Source organism: Nanorana parkeri, unplaced genomic scaffold (genome assembly GCF_000935625.1).
Source record: "Nanorana parkeri isolate BGI_ZX_2015 unplaced genomic scaffold, ASM93562v1 scaffold558, whole genome shotgun sequence".
Classification (NCBI taxonomy): Eukaryota; Metazoa; Chordata; class Amphibia; order Anura; family Dicroglossidae; genus Nanorana; species Nanorana parkeri.
Window position 1 is genome coordinate 656887 of NW_017306826.1, and position 17728 is coordinate 674614.

Genomic DNA, 17728 nt, shown 5'->3' on the forward strand with positions numbered 1-17728 from the left:
GCAAGGTTAGGTAATGGGGAAGGAGAGAGGGCCTTTGGATCAGCAAAGAGCATTTATATCTGTTTCTGGGAAGGTAATTCAAGTGGAGGAGGTAAGCAGCTGGGTAATTTCCCAGGTCAACATCAGTCAATTAGCACACCTAGGCATCTTGTCACTCAAAGTAAAGCATGACAAAACGCTCAAGACAAGGAATCCCATTCATTTTTATGGCCCCTGATCACAAATGAGCATTATGTTGCAAGCAGAAAAGGGGCTGTCTCTGGAAAAAGTATATGAGCTGCTTTTTGGCAGATGACAGCGGTTTTCAAATTTTTTTGTGCATTTTGTCACGCGTTTTGTCTCACAAAGTTTCCTTTTGAAGTCTATGGGACCAAAAATTGCTTGTATCCTACCTTCTTTGAAGGTATCCTACCTTCTTTGTAGAGCCTCTGCAGTACATATTGGAACTCTTTATTCTTGGAAGGTAATACAAATAGTTGTGTGAGAAACCAAAAAAAGTGCCAAACACAACATGAAAATATTAAAATTACAGTAATACCTTGGTTTACGAGCATAATTCGTTACGGAAACATGCTTGTAATCCAAAGCGCTTGTATATCAAAGCGAGTTTCCCTATGGAAAATAATGGAAACTCAGATGATTCGTTCCACAACCCAAAAATATTCATATAAAAATGATTACAATACTGTACTGTAATATAATACTGTACAAAATATAGAGAAAAATAAGCCAATTACCAGTACCTTCGTGGCTGGTGTGAGAGGGACAAGAGAGAGGAGGATTATTGTGTAGGATGACTCAATATCACTAACGGAATCACTGCTATCTCTTGGCTCAATGGAATCTTATTCATTTCGTGAAACCTTAACAAGGAATCCATCCAATGACTCTTGCTGTTGCCTCCTTTTGAGGATTTCGTTGAAATGTGACATTGCATTGTCATTAAACAGATTTAACACTCGCACTGCTACAGCCTTATTCGGGTGGTGCTTTTCTACAAAATGTTGCTCTTATTGCAAGACATCGCTTGTATATCAAGGCAAAATTTTTCATAAATGTTTGCTGGTCTTGCGGAACACTCGCAAACCAAGTTACTTGTAAACCAAGGTATTACTGTAATGTGTCTTTGTTTCTGGTATTTCCCCATTGTGGTTTGTATGTTCATAAATGGCAGAATGGCGGATGTTTATTTCTGGAGCCATTACGCTCCAGAAATAAAAGGCATAGACTGCCTCTTTGCCTTGTGGTCGCTGTGATTACCAATCATAGTCATCACAAATCTAAACACTACCACTATGTACATTTGATAGCCCTTCCCTTCCTGTTACAACAGAGGAAGGAGGTTTCAATAAATGAATGAAGGGATCAATGGCAGTAGTTTTGCTACCCTTAAAGGAGATTTATGAGGCGAGTGAAAATCACTCATCCTCATAGTTCTAGCCGACCTGTGACAATGAAACTGTCACAGGACAGCTCAATAGATCGGGAAGAGAGCGACCACATACCGTCACTCGCTCACTTCTCGATCCTGTCCCTGCAGAGAGCCGTGACTGTCACTCACGGATCCATGCAGGGATTCCCCTCCTCCCCTGTCCGATCCTCCAGCGCTGACTGGTGGAGCGGACGGGTACAGCTGGCTCTGCCTCTAGAAAGGCAGAGCCAGCTGTCACTCACGCAGCTGGGTGTATCGACAGTAATGTCGGGATCCTTCCCGGCTGGGGCGTCTCAGTATACCGCAAGCTACAGCTCCTATACATGTGCATTAGGACAGGTGCTGTATCGCATGTGCATTTGGAGTCGACATGGCCTCAATCTAATACAGTTTCTGTGTAAGCTAATGGCCAAATCACTCTGAGCCACAGAAAACTAGTCAGGAGAGAAGATATGTTCGTGACAGTTAGCCTGCAAAAATATGTTGTTAATAGCTAATGCTGCTGTCACTAACAGTATGGCAAAAGACAGTTAAAAATGATGCAGACTTGCTTGTGAAGCAAGTAAAGCCTATAGTGGTATAGTGTCTAGCCAAAGCTTTTATGATCGTTTGACCAAAAGTGATGAGGATTTGGAGAAAAATTAAGGGTTAAAAAAAATTAAGGGTGAAGTCACTCAGCTGCCGTGTGTTATAAACTCTGAGGATGTGGATGAGTATTAAGGTGCCCATACACTTTACAACCATCCCAAGACCTTAGTCTTGGGATGGTTGTAAAGTAATTTAAAAAACGTACGATCTGCCCATCTTGGACAGGCAGATCTTACTTGCAATCATCGCAAGCCCGCCCCCCCAGAGGGGCGGGCTTCCGATGACCACAATGCTGAACGAGCATCATTCAAACCAGCCAAAAATCGTAAGATTTTCGGCTGGTTTTCTAGCATGCTCCTTAGACAAAAGACGTGCGACCGTACAGTAGAAACGGTCGCACACCTTCATTCATACTCGTACAAGAATCGTGCAGTGTAGCTGCAAGCAATTTGTCTTTATAAAGCTGGCCATACACCTTACAATTATCTGCAGATTTTCTGTGGTCAGATGGAAAAGGTGCAACAGATTCCTACATCTACACTTAACTGTGTGGATGGAGTCATCTCCACCTGGGATAATCTGTTGCACTTTTTCCATCTGACCACAGAAAATCTGCAGATAATTGTAAGGTATATGGGCACCTTAAGAAGGCCTTGTGCAACCCAGGGGTCTGTGTAGTTGTGTGTGCAGGCAGTCCTTGAAATACATGTGCTACCACAATCCACTTTATCGGCAAGGGGGGGTTACTTCTTATGCCAAAATCACTCCTGATTGGAATTGGGACAAGGCAGCAAAGGCAAAAAAGAACCAAAAGTCACTATTGTCTGTCAGCATCACACCAATATCAAAATGACACAAAATGCCCACAAAGTAATTGACTATCTCTGATCCAGGATGTAGCCCACATGTGACATCTCTACTTGGGAGACAACAGGAACGCTATAATGGTTTGGGGTCAATTTTATCATAATGACAGATTCATAGAGCATTATGGGTTTCCTAGAGAGTAAATTTTTTAACATCTTCAATAACGATACTTTAGTGGAGCTGATTTCTAGCCAGTCATGTGATATACTTCCGCTTCTCCTCCAGCTTCAGTGGTGTGCAGTCCAACAAGCTGCAGAGAACAGTGCTCACATTGTGACGTCAACGCCGTTCTCTGTAGCGTTGTACTGTGAATATAGGCCAGCGTGATAATGCATCACCAGGGCAGTCTTTGTGGCGGTCTGGGATCACATGAAAAGGACCCTATGAAGCTTGGAGTCATTCAACCTAGAAGAGGGCCAGAGCTGGATTACAGAAGAGGACACTGAGGGCGGGGCTTCAAAGGACATTTAATGGATTTTAATCAATGCAAAACTGGACAAAAGATTTTTTTAAACTTTATTTGATATTGGAATGCTACTTCATTTAACTTAACAGATCATTGTTTTCTGTGATAACGACATATAAACTATTATTAAAGTGTAAAATAAATAAAAAAATAATAGTGTAAAATAAAGAAAAAATAAGGATGCCCTTTAATACAGTTATGTATTTGGTAAAGAACACACTTTATATTTAAATAGTACCTAATTTTGCCTCAATATGTCCTAGCCTTTTGTTTTCCCAGTGCTTGCGTGGGTTATTTCTGGGTTCTCTAGTTTCCTTCCACACTCAAACACATACTGGAAGGTTAATTGGCTCCTGTCTAAATTGGCCCTCATACGTATGCATGTGAGATAGGCACCTTAGATTGTAAGCGCCTTGAGGGCAGGGATTGATGTGAGTTGGGATGTTTCCGATACCAAGTACTTGGTACAAGTACATGTACAGATACTTTTCCAGCTCCAAGACTAGACTAGAGAAACATTCAAAAGTTAGGAGGCAGCTGTCATTTGTAAGGAGCACACGGAGCTCCTGAGATTTGTACATCCATGTTTTAATGTATGATTTGTTTTTTATAAATATAAGGGATACACCGATACCATTTACTGATACCTGTCCAAGTACTCACAGATACAAGTACTGATACATTTTTGTTTATTGTCATGTGACAGTTTTTGTAAACAATCCAGACTAATGATTTCAGGACAGTGGTGGAGCGCCAGGGCCCAATCACAGCTGCAACTACTGCAACCCTGGTAGTTCTCGTGAAAATGCCAAGTATCGTAACTGATATCTGAACTAGTATCTGAACACCCCTAGATGTGAGTGTGCACAATGTAAAGCACTGGGTAAATTTTCATTGCTATATAAATACTTGTAAATACTTATAAAGAATAAAAAATAAATAGTGCCCTACACATTAATATTCAGACAGAGAAAGAAAGGGGCAGGACTAAAAGCCAGTCAGGATTTACTGAACTGCCCATTGCAGTACATCTTACAAATTAAGCTTGCTGACTAGAGGAGAGAGCACAGGTATCACATGTTCACCAGTAATATGCTTTTCCTTTATTATCCAATCACAGTGTTGACCAAGCTGCATTGCTTTGACTACAGTGAAGAAAAGTAAATGGTCTGGGACTATATGGTGCCTGGCAGTGGTCTGGATTAGAAAACTGTCTGAACAGGATTATTTGGCAGTTAAAACTCTTCACAATATGTATTTCACAAATGTGTATTTAGTTGCTTGCCTACACTTTAACAATAATACAAAATATGAAACCAGTTATAAATAGATCTGCTACTAGTAAGGCCTAGTAAGCCAGTTGACACAGATCATAATGTTTTCAAATAGGCAAGGCATGTTAAAACCCTGCCAAGGTTGCTAAATTAAGTTTCAGATTTTAGATTTTAGCATCTGCGCTTCTCTAGGGCCATCGCAGTCACATCTGGAGTGGATTTATGAGCTTTCCATCAGGCTGTTTTCACAATTCTTGTATGACTGTCAATCATACAGTTTTCATTGGGTTTTGTCCTGTGTCTAGTTTTGTCATGTGCGATTCATAGACCCTGGTGTCTCATGAGGTTAGGAGTTGTGATGCATTTGATATTTACCAGATGTTGTTAAGAGAGCATAATTTTCACCCATGACGGACAAGAATGATATTAGAGGGAGCTTTATGTATTTAATCATACCGAGTACATCAGATGAAAGGCAAAATTTATTTTTGATCTACCTACAGGTTAAAAAAAAAGAAATGTCAGCAGCAACTACAAATTTTTTTAAGATTGGACAGGTATTATTGAAACCAAACAGACATTTCTTTCCTTAATCAGAGAACAATTCAATGGGCATTTGTTTAAGACTTTAAATCTACACCAGGGTTCGCCACTTATCTAAACACTTGGGTATGTAGCCAAATAAATAGATCCAACAGACAATTCTTTCTTTCATCTGGAGTCAGTCACAGAAGCTAGAAGATGCCTTGTGATAATGTCATCAAAGATGCTTCTGGCTTCGTTAAATTGTTTAGGATCAGTTTCACTTCCTGGATGCTACTAAAATGTGCCTTCTTTATTGGTTCCATACACGGTAGCATAAAACTAGGTTAACATACCATTTATTAATGTAAGGTGAACCCATTTACTGTTATTTCCTAGAATAATGATTTTATGCTATGGAATAACAAGATTTAGAAATTGGATGGCGACACATTAAAGAGGAATATTACCCATATCTTTTAAAAAAACAACAAAGGGACCTTTAGAAATTTTTAGTAATGACAATCCACAAACAGATACTTTTATTTTTGCATACCTTATTTCTAGAGGTGCAACAAAATGAAATTTTTAGACTGAAACTGAAAATAAAAATGTTGTCATGCCGAAACCGAAAATTATTTTTTTTGTAACCTGTTTAACCAGTTGACATCCGCGGTGTTAAACCCCCTTCCCATCCAGGCCATTTTTCAGTATTCAGCGCTGCGGTACTTTGACTGACATTTATTCCTTCATGCAGCGCTGTACTGAAATGAATTGTATACCATTTTTTAGGGACAGATAGAGCTTTCTTTTGGTGGTATTTATTCCTCACTGGGGTTTTTATTTTTTACTATATTGAAGGAAAAATTACCGAAATTAAAAAAAAAAAAACTGTTTCCCCTATATTAAATGATTAAATGATAAATGATAAAACATTTATTATTACCAAATTTTTTGGTAAAATATAAAAGACGGGGTCACGTCGGGTAAAAAGACACCAAACATGTCAAGCCTTAAAATTGCATGCGCGCGCGAAAACCTCAAAAAACGATAATATCCAAAATTGGCCATAGGCGACGCTTAGTGCTATCAGTGATTGATGGCCATAAAATGATTGCTCTCACTGCGACGTTCGCGGCGATATGTAACATGTGTAGAGTTTTAATATTTTATTTTTAATTTTTACTTTACTGTTGCCGGCTCTGGGGAAATATCAGGGGTCTATACAGACCCCTGATATTTCCTTTTTTGAAATAGAAAAAGAGATTGAAAACACAGAGTCCTTAATCTCTTTTTCTGCAGCCCCAGTTATAAACAGGAAGCCTCTGTACTGAGTGTTCCTATCCATTCATAAATTGGGGAGATAGTGTCAGTTATCATTATCAGTGTCCACAATCATGAATGAACAGGAAGTGATGTAAAGCATTTCCTATTAATTTATAACACAGTAAGCTTTGTCGCTCTCTATCCTGACTCGCCCACAGATTGTGAAGATTGTGGTTAGGGCCATTATAAAAATATGCAGGCTGTTGGGTTGCAAACACAAAAATTTACATTTGACTAGGGCCAGTGGCCTGCTGGGAGGTAAATGTCTACCCCATTCTCACATGTCCTGAAAACTGAAGAAGTTTTTCCTTTAGAATAGAAATATATTTAGATTATACATTTTACCCTTAATTCTGAACATATTTCTAGTCCCTAGTGACAAAAACTAGCTCCATAACATAATGCTACCACCATCATGCTTGCTAGGTGCTGATTGCTAATGCTAATGAGCATTTTTATTTTTTATGTTTTGGGTTTTTTTTTGCTACACCTAGTGTAATGTGCCAAAGGGAAAGTTTCAAATTTAAAAAAAGCTTTGATGTCTTTGCAGCACAGAACCTTTCTCTACATGTTTGCTTTGTCCACCCACATGCATTTTTTGCAAACTGTAAATTAAATTTCATATATACTTTTCTCAGCAATGAGGTAAATGAGGTATAGTTGTCCAATGGGCAGTTTCATCTTAGCAGTTGTGGATCTCTGCAGCTTATTTGTAGTTACCATCAACCTCATGGTGAGTTTTGATGCATGGACTTCCCTTGGCAACACAGAAAGTCAATTTCTCAAGTGTGACTCATAGTTCAAAAAACATGTTTTTTTCATGTTCTAAAAAAAAAAAACCAGTGGCTCAGCTGAGACATTTGGTTTGCTCATAGGAGGTCACACTCTACAACTATGATACTTCCAAGAGACCGGTTTCTTCAAACAAATCATTTTTGATGCCAGGGTCTGGTATGGATTTAGTTTTTTTCTTTGTTTTTTTTGCTGGGGGCCCCCCTCTATATCCATATCAAACCTTTATACAGGATATGGGTCTAATATGGATTTTAAGGGGAACTCCATGCTGTTTTTTTTCTTGCCTGAGATCCCCCTCAAAATCTATACCAGACCGTAAGGGTCTGGTATGGATTTTTCGATGGATCGCATGCTGTTTTTTTTTGCGTTGGATACTCTTTAAATCTATACCAGACCCTTTTCCAGGATAAGGGTCTCATATGGATCTTGAAGGGGACACCCACGCTATTTTATTTTTTTAGGGCATGTGCCCTCCAAGGCTTGGTTTGGAGGGGTGAACGCTTGCTGATCGCCCTTTACCTAGTCACTTAGGCTGTATGCATGGATAAGGACCTAACAAAATAAAAAAAAACAAAAGAAAATCAGTGTGGAGTATCCCTCAGAATCCATACCAGACCCTTAAGATCTGTAATGATTTTGAGGGGGAGTGCAGGCAAAAAAACAAAAAACAGCATGGGGTCCCCCAAAAATCCATTCCAGACTCTTATCCAAAAAATACAAAGAAAATAAAAGGCCCTATTATATGTTTCTTGGATTCATAAACTAAAGAAAAAACATGAAAATGAAAAACATTGCTCTGTGCACAAGAGTATTTACCCTTAAGAGTAAAGTAAATCATCCTATCCTATCACCAAAATATGTGTACAGAAATTAGGTAAAATACCTTTACAGTGGATAACCTAGCAACACAGAGGTTTTTTTTTCAGTTCACAGTAAAAACAAAGATAAAATCTAAAATTTTCTTTTGCCATAACTACTAACCCTCATTTCTTTGTTGACAAATTCTTCATAAAAGTGTTGCAAGATCATTTTGATATGAAAGACATGAAAGTAGAAAACAGAGAATAGGCAGTGGTAGGAAGAAAAGAGAAAGTATAAAATCAAGATAAATAATAATAAATTAAAGGTGAGCAATATTAGTGTGTATTCATAACTGATCATTTGTTTGGCTCATTTTGGTGCCCATTTTTGGCCAAGGTAATCATATTTTAAAAAAGGTCTTACAAACTGCTACCTAAATCTAGAAAAAAAATCTAATGTTTAAATTGACATTACAGTTGTATTATATGGCAAAAATATACATTTTAAAATTATAGTATAAAAAAAGTATAAGATAAAGGAACCTTGCTCTGTACAAACAGAGGCTGGTAAAAAGGAAGTAAGGAATATAAAAACAATGGTGATGTGCACACGTGCAGTAAACTATAGAAACTAATTAAATATCAGATTATTCTTTTTTGATTCACTGAAAGACAAGTTCTTATTGGTTGTTATGCCTTGCTCTTCTTTTTATTTGCAACTGTATCTTCCACTGATGTATTATAGAAACCTTCAGAAGCCTGTCATTGGAAGCTTGCAAATTTGACACGTTAAAAAAATATGGTTTTTATTGCAGTGAAACATAGGGGTCTATTCACTAAGCTGCCGAAGGATCTAGCCGTAGCTTCGGCTGATCCTTCGGCTAGCGGCCTCTCCGTGTTCTCAGTGTGTAATGACAGATGGTGTTCCTGGTTACGTGGTAACCAGGAACGCCATCTGTCATTCCTCTCCGGATGCTCTGGGAGTCTAATAGGCTCCCATCCGCCCGGGAGAGAAACACTTTCTCCCAGAAAGGTTCACTCTGCTCGATCGAGCAGAGTGAACCTTTCCCTGCTCGTTTTTTTCTTTTTTGCTGTCAATTAGCAGAGGGGGACCTGCAGTTCTCCATCAGGTCCCCCACTGGTGATTGACAGCAGCAGAGGGCGGGTGCAATAGCTAGTTTGCTACTGGCTATTGCAAAGTGAAATAGCCAATAGGAATCTAGCTATGCATTCCTATGGTGTGTTCTTTTTTTTTTTTGATGCAGAACCGCCGGCCAATAGAAAACAGTTGGGCGCACAATCGTTTTCTAATTTTTTTTCTACTTTTTAAACTATTTTTCTATTCTGCTCTGTCCCACAGAGGGACCGAGCAGAAAAGCCGGCATCTATGGGAATAGACCGAACAGCAGCGAGTAGCCTGCCGGAGGTTCGGCTCAGCCGATCCAGATGTTGGATCGGCTGAGTCGAACTCCTTCTGCACTTCGGGTCGGCCGAACATGCTGAGCATGTTCGGCCGACCCGAAGCCACACGAAGCCACCCGATGTACGGCTGATTTCAGCCGATATGCGGCTTGAATCAGCCGTACCAGCCTGAAGTGAATAGCTGAACGACGTTCGGCTTACTTCCCTTGGGGTCGGTTAGTCACTCGGCTGCCTACGGCAGCTTAGTGAATAGACCCCATAGTTTCAGAAGCCTTCAAGTACATTTAAAAGATTTGGCAGACAGATTACTGATCTTCCTTCTTAGAGCAATAAAACAGAACTCTCTATTTTAAACTATAATCATCCACCTTTACAGCTCTCAGGGATTCGGGTGGAAAGCTCTCCACCCAGCCCTGGCCAAGATGTGACAGGCTGAGCTTGACTTCTAATGTCACTTCCTTATGTAGATTCCTTATATAATTATTTTGAGAATGTACCTGAGAGGGTTAGACTTGCTGTCTTATTCACCCTTCTTTATGTGCACAACTAGCAGTGATTAAAGCACATGCATACTCATTGGGTACAAGCTTGTACATGCATGTCAGAATAGGAAATATATTCCTGTTCATCAAGTAGTAGCAGGGGTCAACTCAAATATGTCTTGTACTGGAAACATGTCAGAGATGGCCCCTGTTTCTTTTCAATAAACATGAAAAATTACAGCAGCCTGCAGTGCAGTAATTCATTTATTTTTTTGACTGATTTTCCTGAGTTCTGCAAGAAAACTAGCACCCTGGCATTTTGCAGTGGCACCTGTGATGAGCCACTTTTCTTAATTGCCATATATATCTTCTTGTGGAACTTCATATCAGTGTAACAGAGAGCAATATATTTTTCATATTAGATTATTTTCTAACTGCTTACCACCCAGTAATTGTCAATTGGTACTTACAGTAAACATGTCATGGTAGAAATACAGACCCCTCCACTGTTGACTTTTAAAAAATTGCTAGTTCCCTGTCAAGATTATGCTGTTTGATTCAGTAGCCTGGGAAAGGTATGCAGTAAGCAGTTCTGAGTTTCCTGACTGGTGAATCAGTGATTGGTCAAGCAGTTAGGGATTAAGCAACTTCTAAAGATGTCGGGAATGGCAGCCCCTATATTTCTACCAAAACAACTTTACTTTAGATAATACACCAAAACAGTTTGCAGTGTGATTTCATAATACTCAAATACTGGTCTACACAGATAAATAAAATTGCAGCTAAACAGCAAGTAACACAATAGCGACACCAATAAAAATAACAAGAGAAATCTATCAGATCTCATCTGGATAAAAAGTATGACCTATAGGTGATTTATATATGTGCAAACGCTTCATTGTCATAAACACCTACATTGTGCTCATTCTCTGGCTTCATTGGATATATACCTGGAACAAATGCAAAGATCAGAAGTTCTGTGTTCATGGACTTTATGCATTCATGTAGTTGGATAAACACAACAGCTGGGAAACTGGCAAATTCTAAAAGAAGCTGTAGCCTTATGTCTATCAGGGTATGTTCAGTTTTAAAAAGAAGACAATGCAGTCCACCATGTGGTCTCATTCTATTTATGTAACAATCTTTACAAATAATTTTGCCATTAAAATGAACGTTATTGATGCCGATGAGCACAATTAACACCTAGAAGATCTAGTGAATTCCGCTGGGTCGTTTAGATTACCAGCAAGCCTTATAGCTGACTATTATGAGTTTAAAATCTTCCAGTCATGACAAAGTAATTCTAGTCTTCTAGCATACATTACATTATGTAATCTGTAATCCTCAATATATTGTAAAGCCATGAAAAAAATATTTTGCAAACAAAACTTTTTCAGAAACTTGGTCAAGTTGTCCGTACTTACCGTGCACTTGTTTGGTTTTTCCCCAGAGTGGACTCGCATGTGAATAAGAAGTTTATACCGTGCATTAAAGGGCTTATATCTTCGGGGGCAGCCTGCCCAAAAACAGGCAAAGTCCTCCCCTTTCCTCTGATCTATATGTACTTTTTCTATGTGCCGTACAAGTTCCTCCCGCTGATCATACAGAGCACTACAGTCAATCCACCTGCAACAGTGCTTACCATTAAAATCATCTATTTCTCCCTCCTCTTCAAGTAGAGGAATTTGTGCAGGAGGTGGAAGAGACAGCTGGTGGGAGTGATTTAACAAGTCATGTTGGTGCATGTGTTGATGGGCATGATAAGGTGGTGGTGGGCCTTGATGAGGAGAAGGAGCTGCTATAGCAAGAGGAGTCTGTGATGACATTTCAATTGTGCCATTTGGAAAGTCATCCACCCTTTCACTCTTTAACACTCCCATTGTCTGTCCTTCATTCAGAACTATGCCATGCCGAACCACCATATTGTTCATAAGATCAGATTGTAAGTTGCTTTGTTCCAGCTGCTGCATACGCTGATATTCATTTTCAGGAATGGATACATTATCACTGATAGCAAGAAGACTTTTCTGAGAGTTTAATCCTGGACATGTTGGAGGAATGCAGCTCCCCCTGACTCCTAAAAAATGCCCATAAACTTCAGGCTGAGGTGACATAGTGGCCGGAGAAGCTCTTGACCCATTTATGTATGCAACTAACGAGGTTGGTGAAGTCCGGATAATGGTATTAAAATCTATTCCTATACCATCAGACAAAGGAGACAACGAAAGAGCTCTTTTCTTTGATCGAGCTGAATGTGATCTTGGAGAAGAATGCCTAGGACTAGGATAAGGTGAAGAATTGTTCTCCATGCCAAACAAATATGAAGGCAATGAATTGGTGACACTATTATTGGACATAGATGTTCCTGGGGGAATGCTAAGCATGTCACCCGGCTCACTACTATTCTGAGAGCCATGATTAGAAGGAATGATCCTGTATGCATGGGACCATTCCTGTTTAACGCTCATTGTAGAATGACTTTCAGAAAGGCTTAAAGTTGTAGAGGCAAGAGATTCTCGTGACATTAGAGACCTAGAGGGGTGATAAAAAAACAAGATGTATTTAGCGCTTTATTTTTTTTCTTCTTGAATATAACATATTGCTAAAACATGGAATAGTCTATTTTCTCATTTAGATTGTACATTGTTAGAGTTATGTCAAATGGAAAAGTGTTAGTTCTCATGGATCACCACAATACCTGCTAAATTAGAGAAACTGTCAAAAAGAACATTTGCACACAATGTGTGCTTGTTCATAAATTACTATCAATTAATCATCTTGATAAATACCCCTGTACTATACAAACACCTAAAAGTGTTGATTTTACCCCTCCCATGGCTCCAATACTGCCAAAGAAGGAAAATTGTATTTATGTATTCTGTACTATTTAAATTATTTATATTAAATATAACTATACAACATTTACAATAGTAATTGTAAAGTGAAACTTTGTGAAACTAGTGGTGAAACTATAATGGTTTTGAGTCAATGTTTTTTCAGTTGTGTTTTTATTAAGTTTATACATGTTTAAACTGTTGTTTTATATTTGTTTTCTTCTTATACATTATTATATTATAAAGAGGCAGCACAGCAGAAGAAGCGTACTTCTCAGAGACCCAAAAGGAAAACATCTGGATAGTAAATAAAATGTTATAATAACTGTATACATAGGAATATGTACTTGTAATACAACTGGATTTTATATTTGTTTGTTGCAAGGTACATTTCAATTTAGTAGCATGCTATACTTTAAAACATGCATGCACTGAGGAATTTGCTCATTTAGCATCAGGCACTCTTTTTGTGCAACAGTGGGTGTCTACTGTACATATTGATGAACTATTTCTGTCTACGCCTGTACAGTAATAATTAGAAGTGGATCATCTCTGTACATCCCCTAAGAAAACATAAGACATTACAACAAACTGAATCATAGGCACCTCTGATACCAGTTTCCCACTGTCATTTGACCTTTGCTTCACACATAAGAAAACTGTAATATGACAAGCCCCAAAACACATGTATTGTGTGATATTAACACCTTCTGTTAGACTATAGTCTGTGAAGGTTCTCATGCATCCAGGTCATGGTATATCTGTAAAAAATAAGTCAAGGCAACTGGACTTGCTGTATTTTTCTTGAAGACGTTTCACTGGTTATCCAAACAGCTTTCTCAATTCAGAATGACTTGTACAAAAAAATTATCTGGGAATAAATATGGTGAATGTTGCTCCAATCCACATAATTTGTTAGTCGCAACCAGGTGTTGATTGCATTTGCATAATTGGAGTCTAGGAGGTGTTATTAGGTGCATAATTGGAGTCTAGGAGTAGTCATTCTGAATTGAGAAAGCTGGTTGGATGACCAGTGAAACGTATTCAAGAGAAATACAGCAAGTCCAGTTGCCTTGACTTATTTTTTACAGATATGTTAGACTATAGGTTTATGGTGCCTCTGCTTTCCTCCTATCTTTGTCAGTAGTTATGCAAGAAAAAGGAGGCCAAGGGTAATCCGTAAAGGGTTGCCTAGATAAGTGCTATTCTCTTTTGTCACTGCAATAAAATAATCTGAAACCAGTTGGAGCTTATTATCAGACATTTATTAAGAAGGTTGGCTCCCCGCAAAACTGTTTCATATTTAAAGCTTTCTCTCTCATTGTTAACACCACATTTTAAAATGATCCCATGGCGAAGAAATTTTACTCCTTTGCAAAGATTAGATGGGCCTCACACTAATATTGGCTATGCACCAAAAAATATTGCTTCCTTGGTCAGAAGGTTATGTATAATAATGACTAATTGTGTAATAGAAATAATTGCATATTTTACCAATTTATCAGAATTTGTATCCCTTGGGTTTGGAATAATGTGTGTGCAATTAAATCAATACTTGTAAAAACACACTTAATTCTTATGAAAAATGTACTGAACTGTATACACTCTTTCATTCTAAACATTATATGAGGGGAATTGATCAAAACTGGACCGGACAAAATCTGGAGCAGCTGTGCATGGCAACCAATCACAGAACTGCAAAGGCACATTTTATAGAAAATCCAAAAGGATTTTCTATGGCACTGCTTAGGCATAATTAACATTTCTAAATGTTCCCTATAAAAAAGCAAATCTTCACTTTTTGCATTAAAGTCCATTTTCAAATGTGAGTTTTGCAATGAGGAAGAGAGTAGAGCACACACTGAATTCATTTTTCCTCTAAGGCTAGCCAGTCATGTGGCATCACTTGGAATCACTCAATTTTCCCATATACTCTGGATCTGCATTGCTGGCTATTGTATTCAGACAGCTGCGTATCTCGCAGCTGCATGAATACCCAAACAGTCTCTGCATCTGAATGAATGCAGGCACTGTTCGGCCGACAAATTTTCCACCCAGGTGTTGTAAGGTACCTGTGGTAGGTAGAGTCCAAAATGAAGCTAGGCTGAAGTCAAAGAACAACAGTGGGTCAGGGCTTTTCCCCATAGTTCTCCTAAAGGTAACGGGAGGACACAAACTAGCGTCCTCCCCTCACCCAAAGCTCGCGGTATACTGAGACGCCGCAGCCGGGACCTATCCCGATATTACTGTCGAGATCCACCCAGCTGCGTGATTGACAGCTGGCTCTGCCTATCTAGAGGCAGAGCCAGCTGTACCCGCACCCTCCCCCGTCCGTTCTGCCAGTCAGCGCTGGAGGATCGGACAGGGGAGGAGGGGGAATCCCTGCAGGGAGCCGTGAGTGACAGTCACGGCTCTCTGCATGGACACGATCGAGAAGTGAGCGAGCGACGATATGTGTTCGCTCACTTCCCGATCTATTGAGCCGACCTGTGACAGTGTCATTGTCACAGGCCGGCTAGAACTATGAAGCTGAGTGATTTGCACTCACCTCATAGTTCTCCTTTAAGGCAAAATTGGGGTCAGGCAAGCAGAGTCAGCTACAGACTGGCAGGCAGGTACAAAATCAGGATCCAGGAGAGTAGTCGAGAAGCAGGCGGAGTTATAACACGAACGGGCAAGGTAAAAAGTCAGCAGACAGAAAGGTAGTCGGAAAACAGGCTAAAGTCATGTGCATATCAATATGACTCAAAACTAGAAAAAGTTTGTAAATTTCAGCTTTATTCTCAAGATATACAGCCTATAGACATATCAGATACTATACTATATTTTTTTTCTACCAGTAAGATAGTATATATCATTCGAGTGTACTATTCCATGATCTGTACATGAAATGACCAATGGTATTTACAGATACTACTAAATCTAATTTATCCGAAACTGTGGTCAATCAAGGAGATGCATGAAGTACATGACGGGATCTTTACCCTGTACAAGGCATCAGTAAGAATAAGGAAATTATTAATTTTGTACTCTGATAAACATAGGATTATATATAGGGTTGTGGTTGTGCTTTAGCCATATTTATTTATAGCCATATATATCCCCACTATTTTAACTAGTAGAAATCAGCTTACACAATAATGATTCTTCATTTTAAAGCATAGAGGTTTTAGTTTTAGGTTTGTATTTAGCAAAAAAAGTGTAATAAATTGTGTCTCTACCTCTTTAATCTGGATCTGAACTTATACATCACTATATATGTTGCAAAATATTAGATTTATGTGAAATATATATATATATATAATGTAAATGTGCACTGTGTAAAGCGCTGCTAGTCGTCACTATAAATATACCTGTAATAAAAATGTTTACAGGTCTTAAACATACAAACGGAAACTAATAAACATAATAGTATAAAGGAATGTTGGTGTAATACTTTCTGAAATTACACTAATTGTACATGTGGTGGCAATTGGTTGTCATTATTAGTCCTGATACTAAAAGTAGAAGTTTAGTTTGAGAAATAACACATGATAGAGATATATTTCATCACTATTCTGCAGCACCCTCTGCTGTCCTTATACACAGCAATAACACTGGTGACTCAGAAGATTTCACACAAAAATATATCTTCATCAATGATTCTGCTCTATGCCTTATTTAATGAGCCTGTAAACATCTCAAAAGTGTCCAAGAGTAAATTGGCTGAGTAGCGTATAGCCACCATTCTTGTTTTTACTGTCTCAGCCAGTAGTGGAAAGCTGCCATTTTGAATCTGATTAGGTGTTACAGACAACCAAGGCACTGTTTTCATTCAGATCATTTATAAAAACATTCAGGCTTGAGGCCCAGTATTCCTTACACAAGTGTTTCTCAACTCTAACCCTAAGGACCACCAAAATAATATGGCTTCCAGACTTCCAGGCAGTTACAAAGCTGCCTAGATTGGTCACTGTGTAAAAGATACACACTCATTATTTCACCGGTGATTCTGAAGAGCACCAGAAAATGTGGTCAGCTGGGAGCCTCGGAGAAATCGGAGAAATGGTTTGGAAGGTCCTGCCTTATAGCTTGTGCTCCATATGTATCATGGCACATAACTAGTGAGCCAAGAGTCCTAGGTGGTACCACATTAAAATATAATTGCATGAAACATTACATATTTATGTTACTTATGAAAGAACTGTATTTTCACTGTTACTGTTAAAGTGAGAGAACAATGATAAAGACCTGGTATCAGATGGAGGTATTGCTAAGTGCTGGAGGTTAAGGTTCCTCTGTAAGCTGGGGCTGATCTGATTGCACGCTGTTGCAGCCTGGTTTGCTAGAGGAGATATTGGGCCCAGTCTTTGCACCATCATCGGACTGCTGGTGACCATGAGATTGTTGCAGCTGCCTTTTCCTTGAGTCTTGCTCTGTAGCCCAAAGGCAGAACTCCCTATAAAAACACAAAAGCAAAACTATGACATCAGCATGGCTTATTAACACAGATGGGTATTCAGTTGTTAACATTATAAACATAGGCCCAAAGAACAGGCAAAACAGTCTATTTCAGATCTTGGGTTAAGTTCTAGGGTTGCAATAGATCTTATTTTTTACAGGCAGTGAAGCATGGTTTATTAGTGATGGGGGAGTTAAGTGTATTTATTTATTTTATTCATGCAGTAGTTTATAGTCATTTAACCCTTTCGCTGCCAAGGACGTATGGCATACGGACCTACAAAAGTGCTTCCAGCTGGCCAGGTCAGTATGCCATACGGACCTGGCATTTACAGTTCTACTATAAGCTGATGGTCGCTTTAGCGACCATCAGCTTATAGTATAACTGTTCAGCAGACTGTCCCCTTTAAATTAATAGCTGTCATCAGCGGCTCAGAAGCTGCTGATGACCGCTATTATCAAAAATACCGGGCGCCCCCC

At 39.0% G+C, this 17728-nt stretch overlaps 1 protein-coding gene across 2 annotated transcripts in view; it reads right to left on the minus strand.

Moving 5' to 3' along the window:
• The window catches only part of GLIS3 (GLIS family zinc finger 3), a 303011-nt gene that overhangs the window by 231985 nt on the left and 53298 nt on the right, over positions 1–17728 (minus strand). For both annotated transcript variants that reach the window (XM_018562054.1, XM_018562053.1), the window contains 2 exons: positions 17039–17246; positions 11399–12506 (listed from right to left, as the gene is read on the minus strand). In XM_018562054.1, coding sequence (XP_018417556.1) covers positions 11399–12506; positions 17039–17246 — 1316 coding nt within the window. The remainder of the gene's footprint in view (positions 1–11398; positions 12507–17038; positions 17247–17728) is intronic.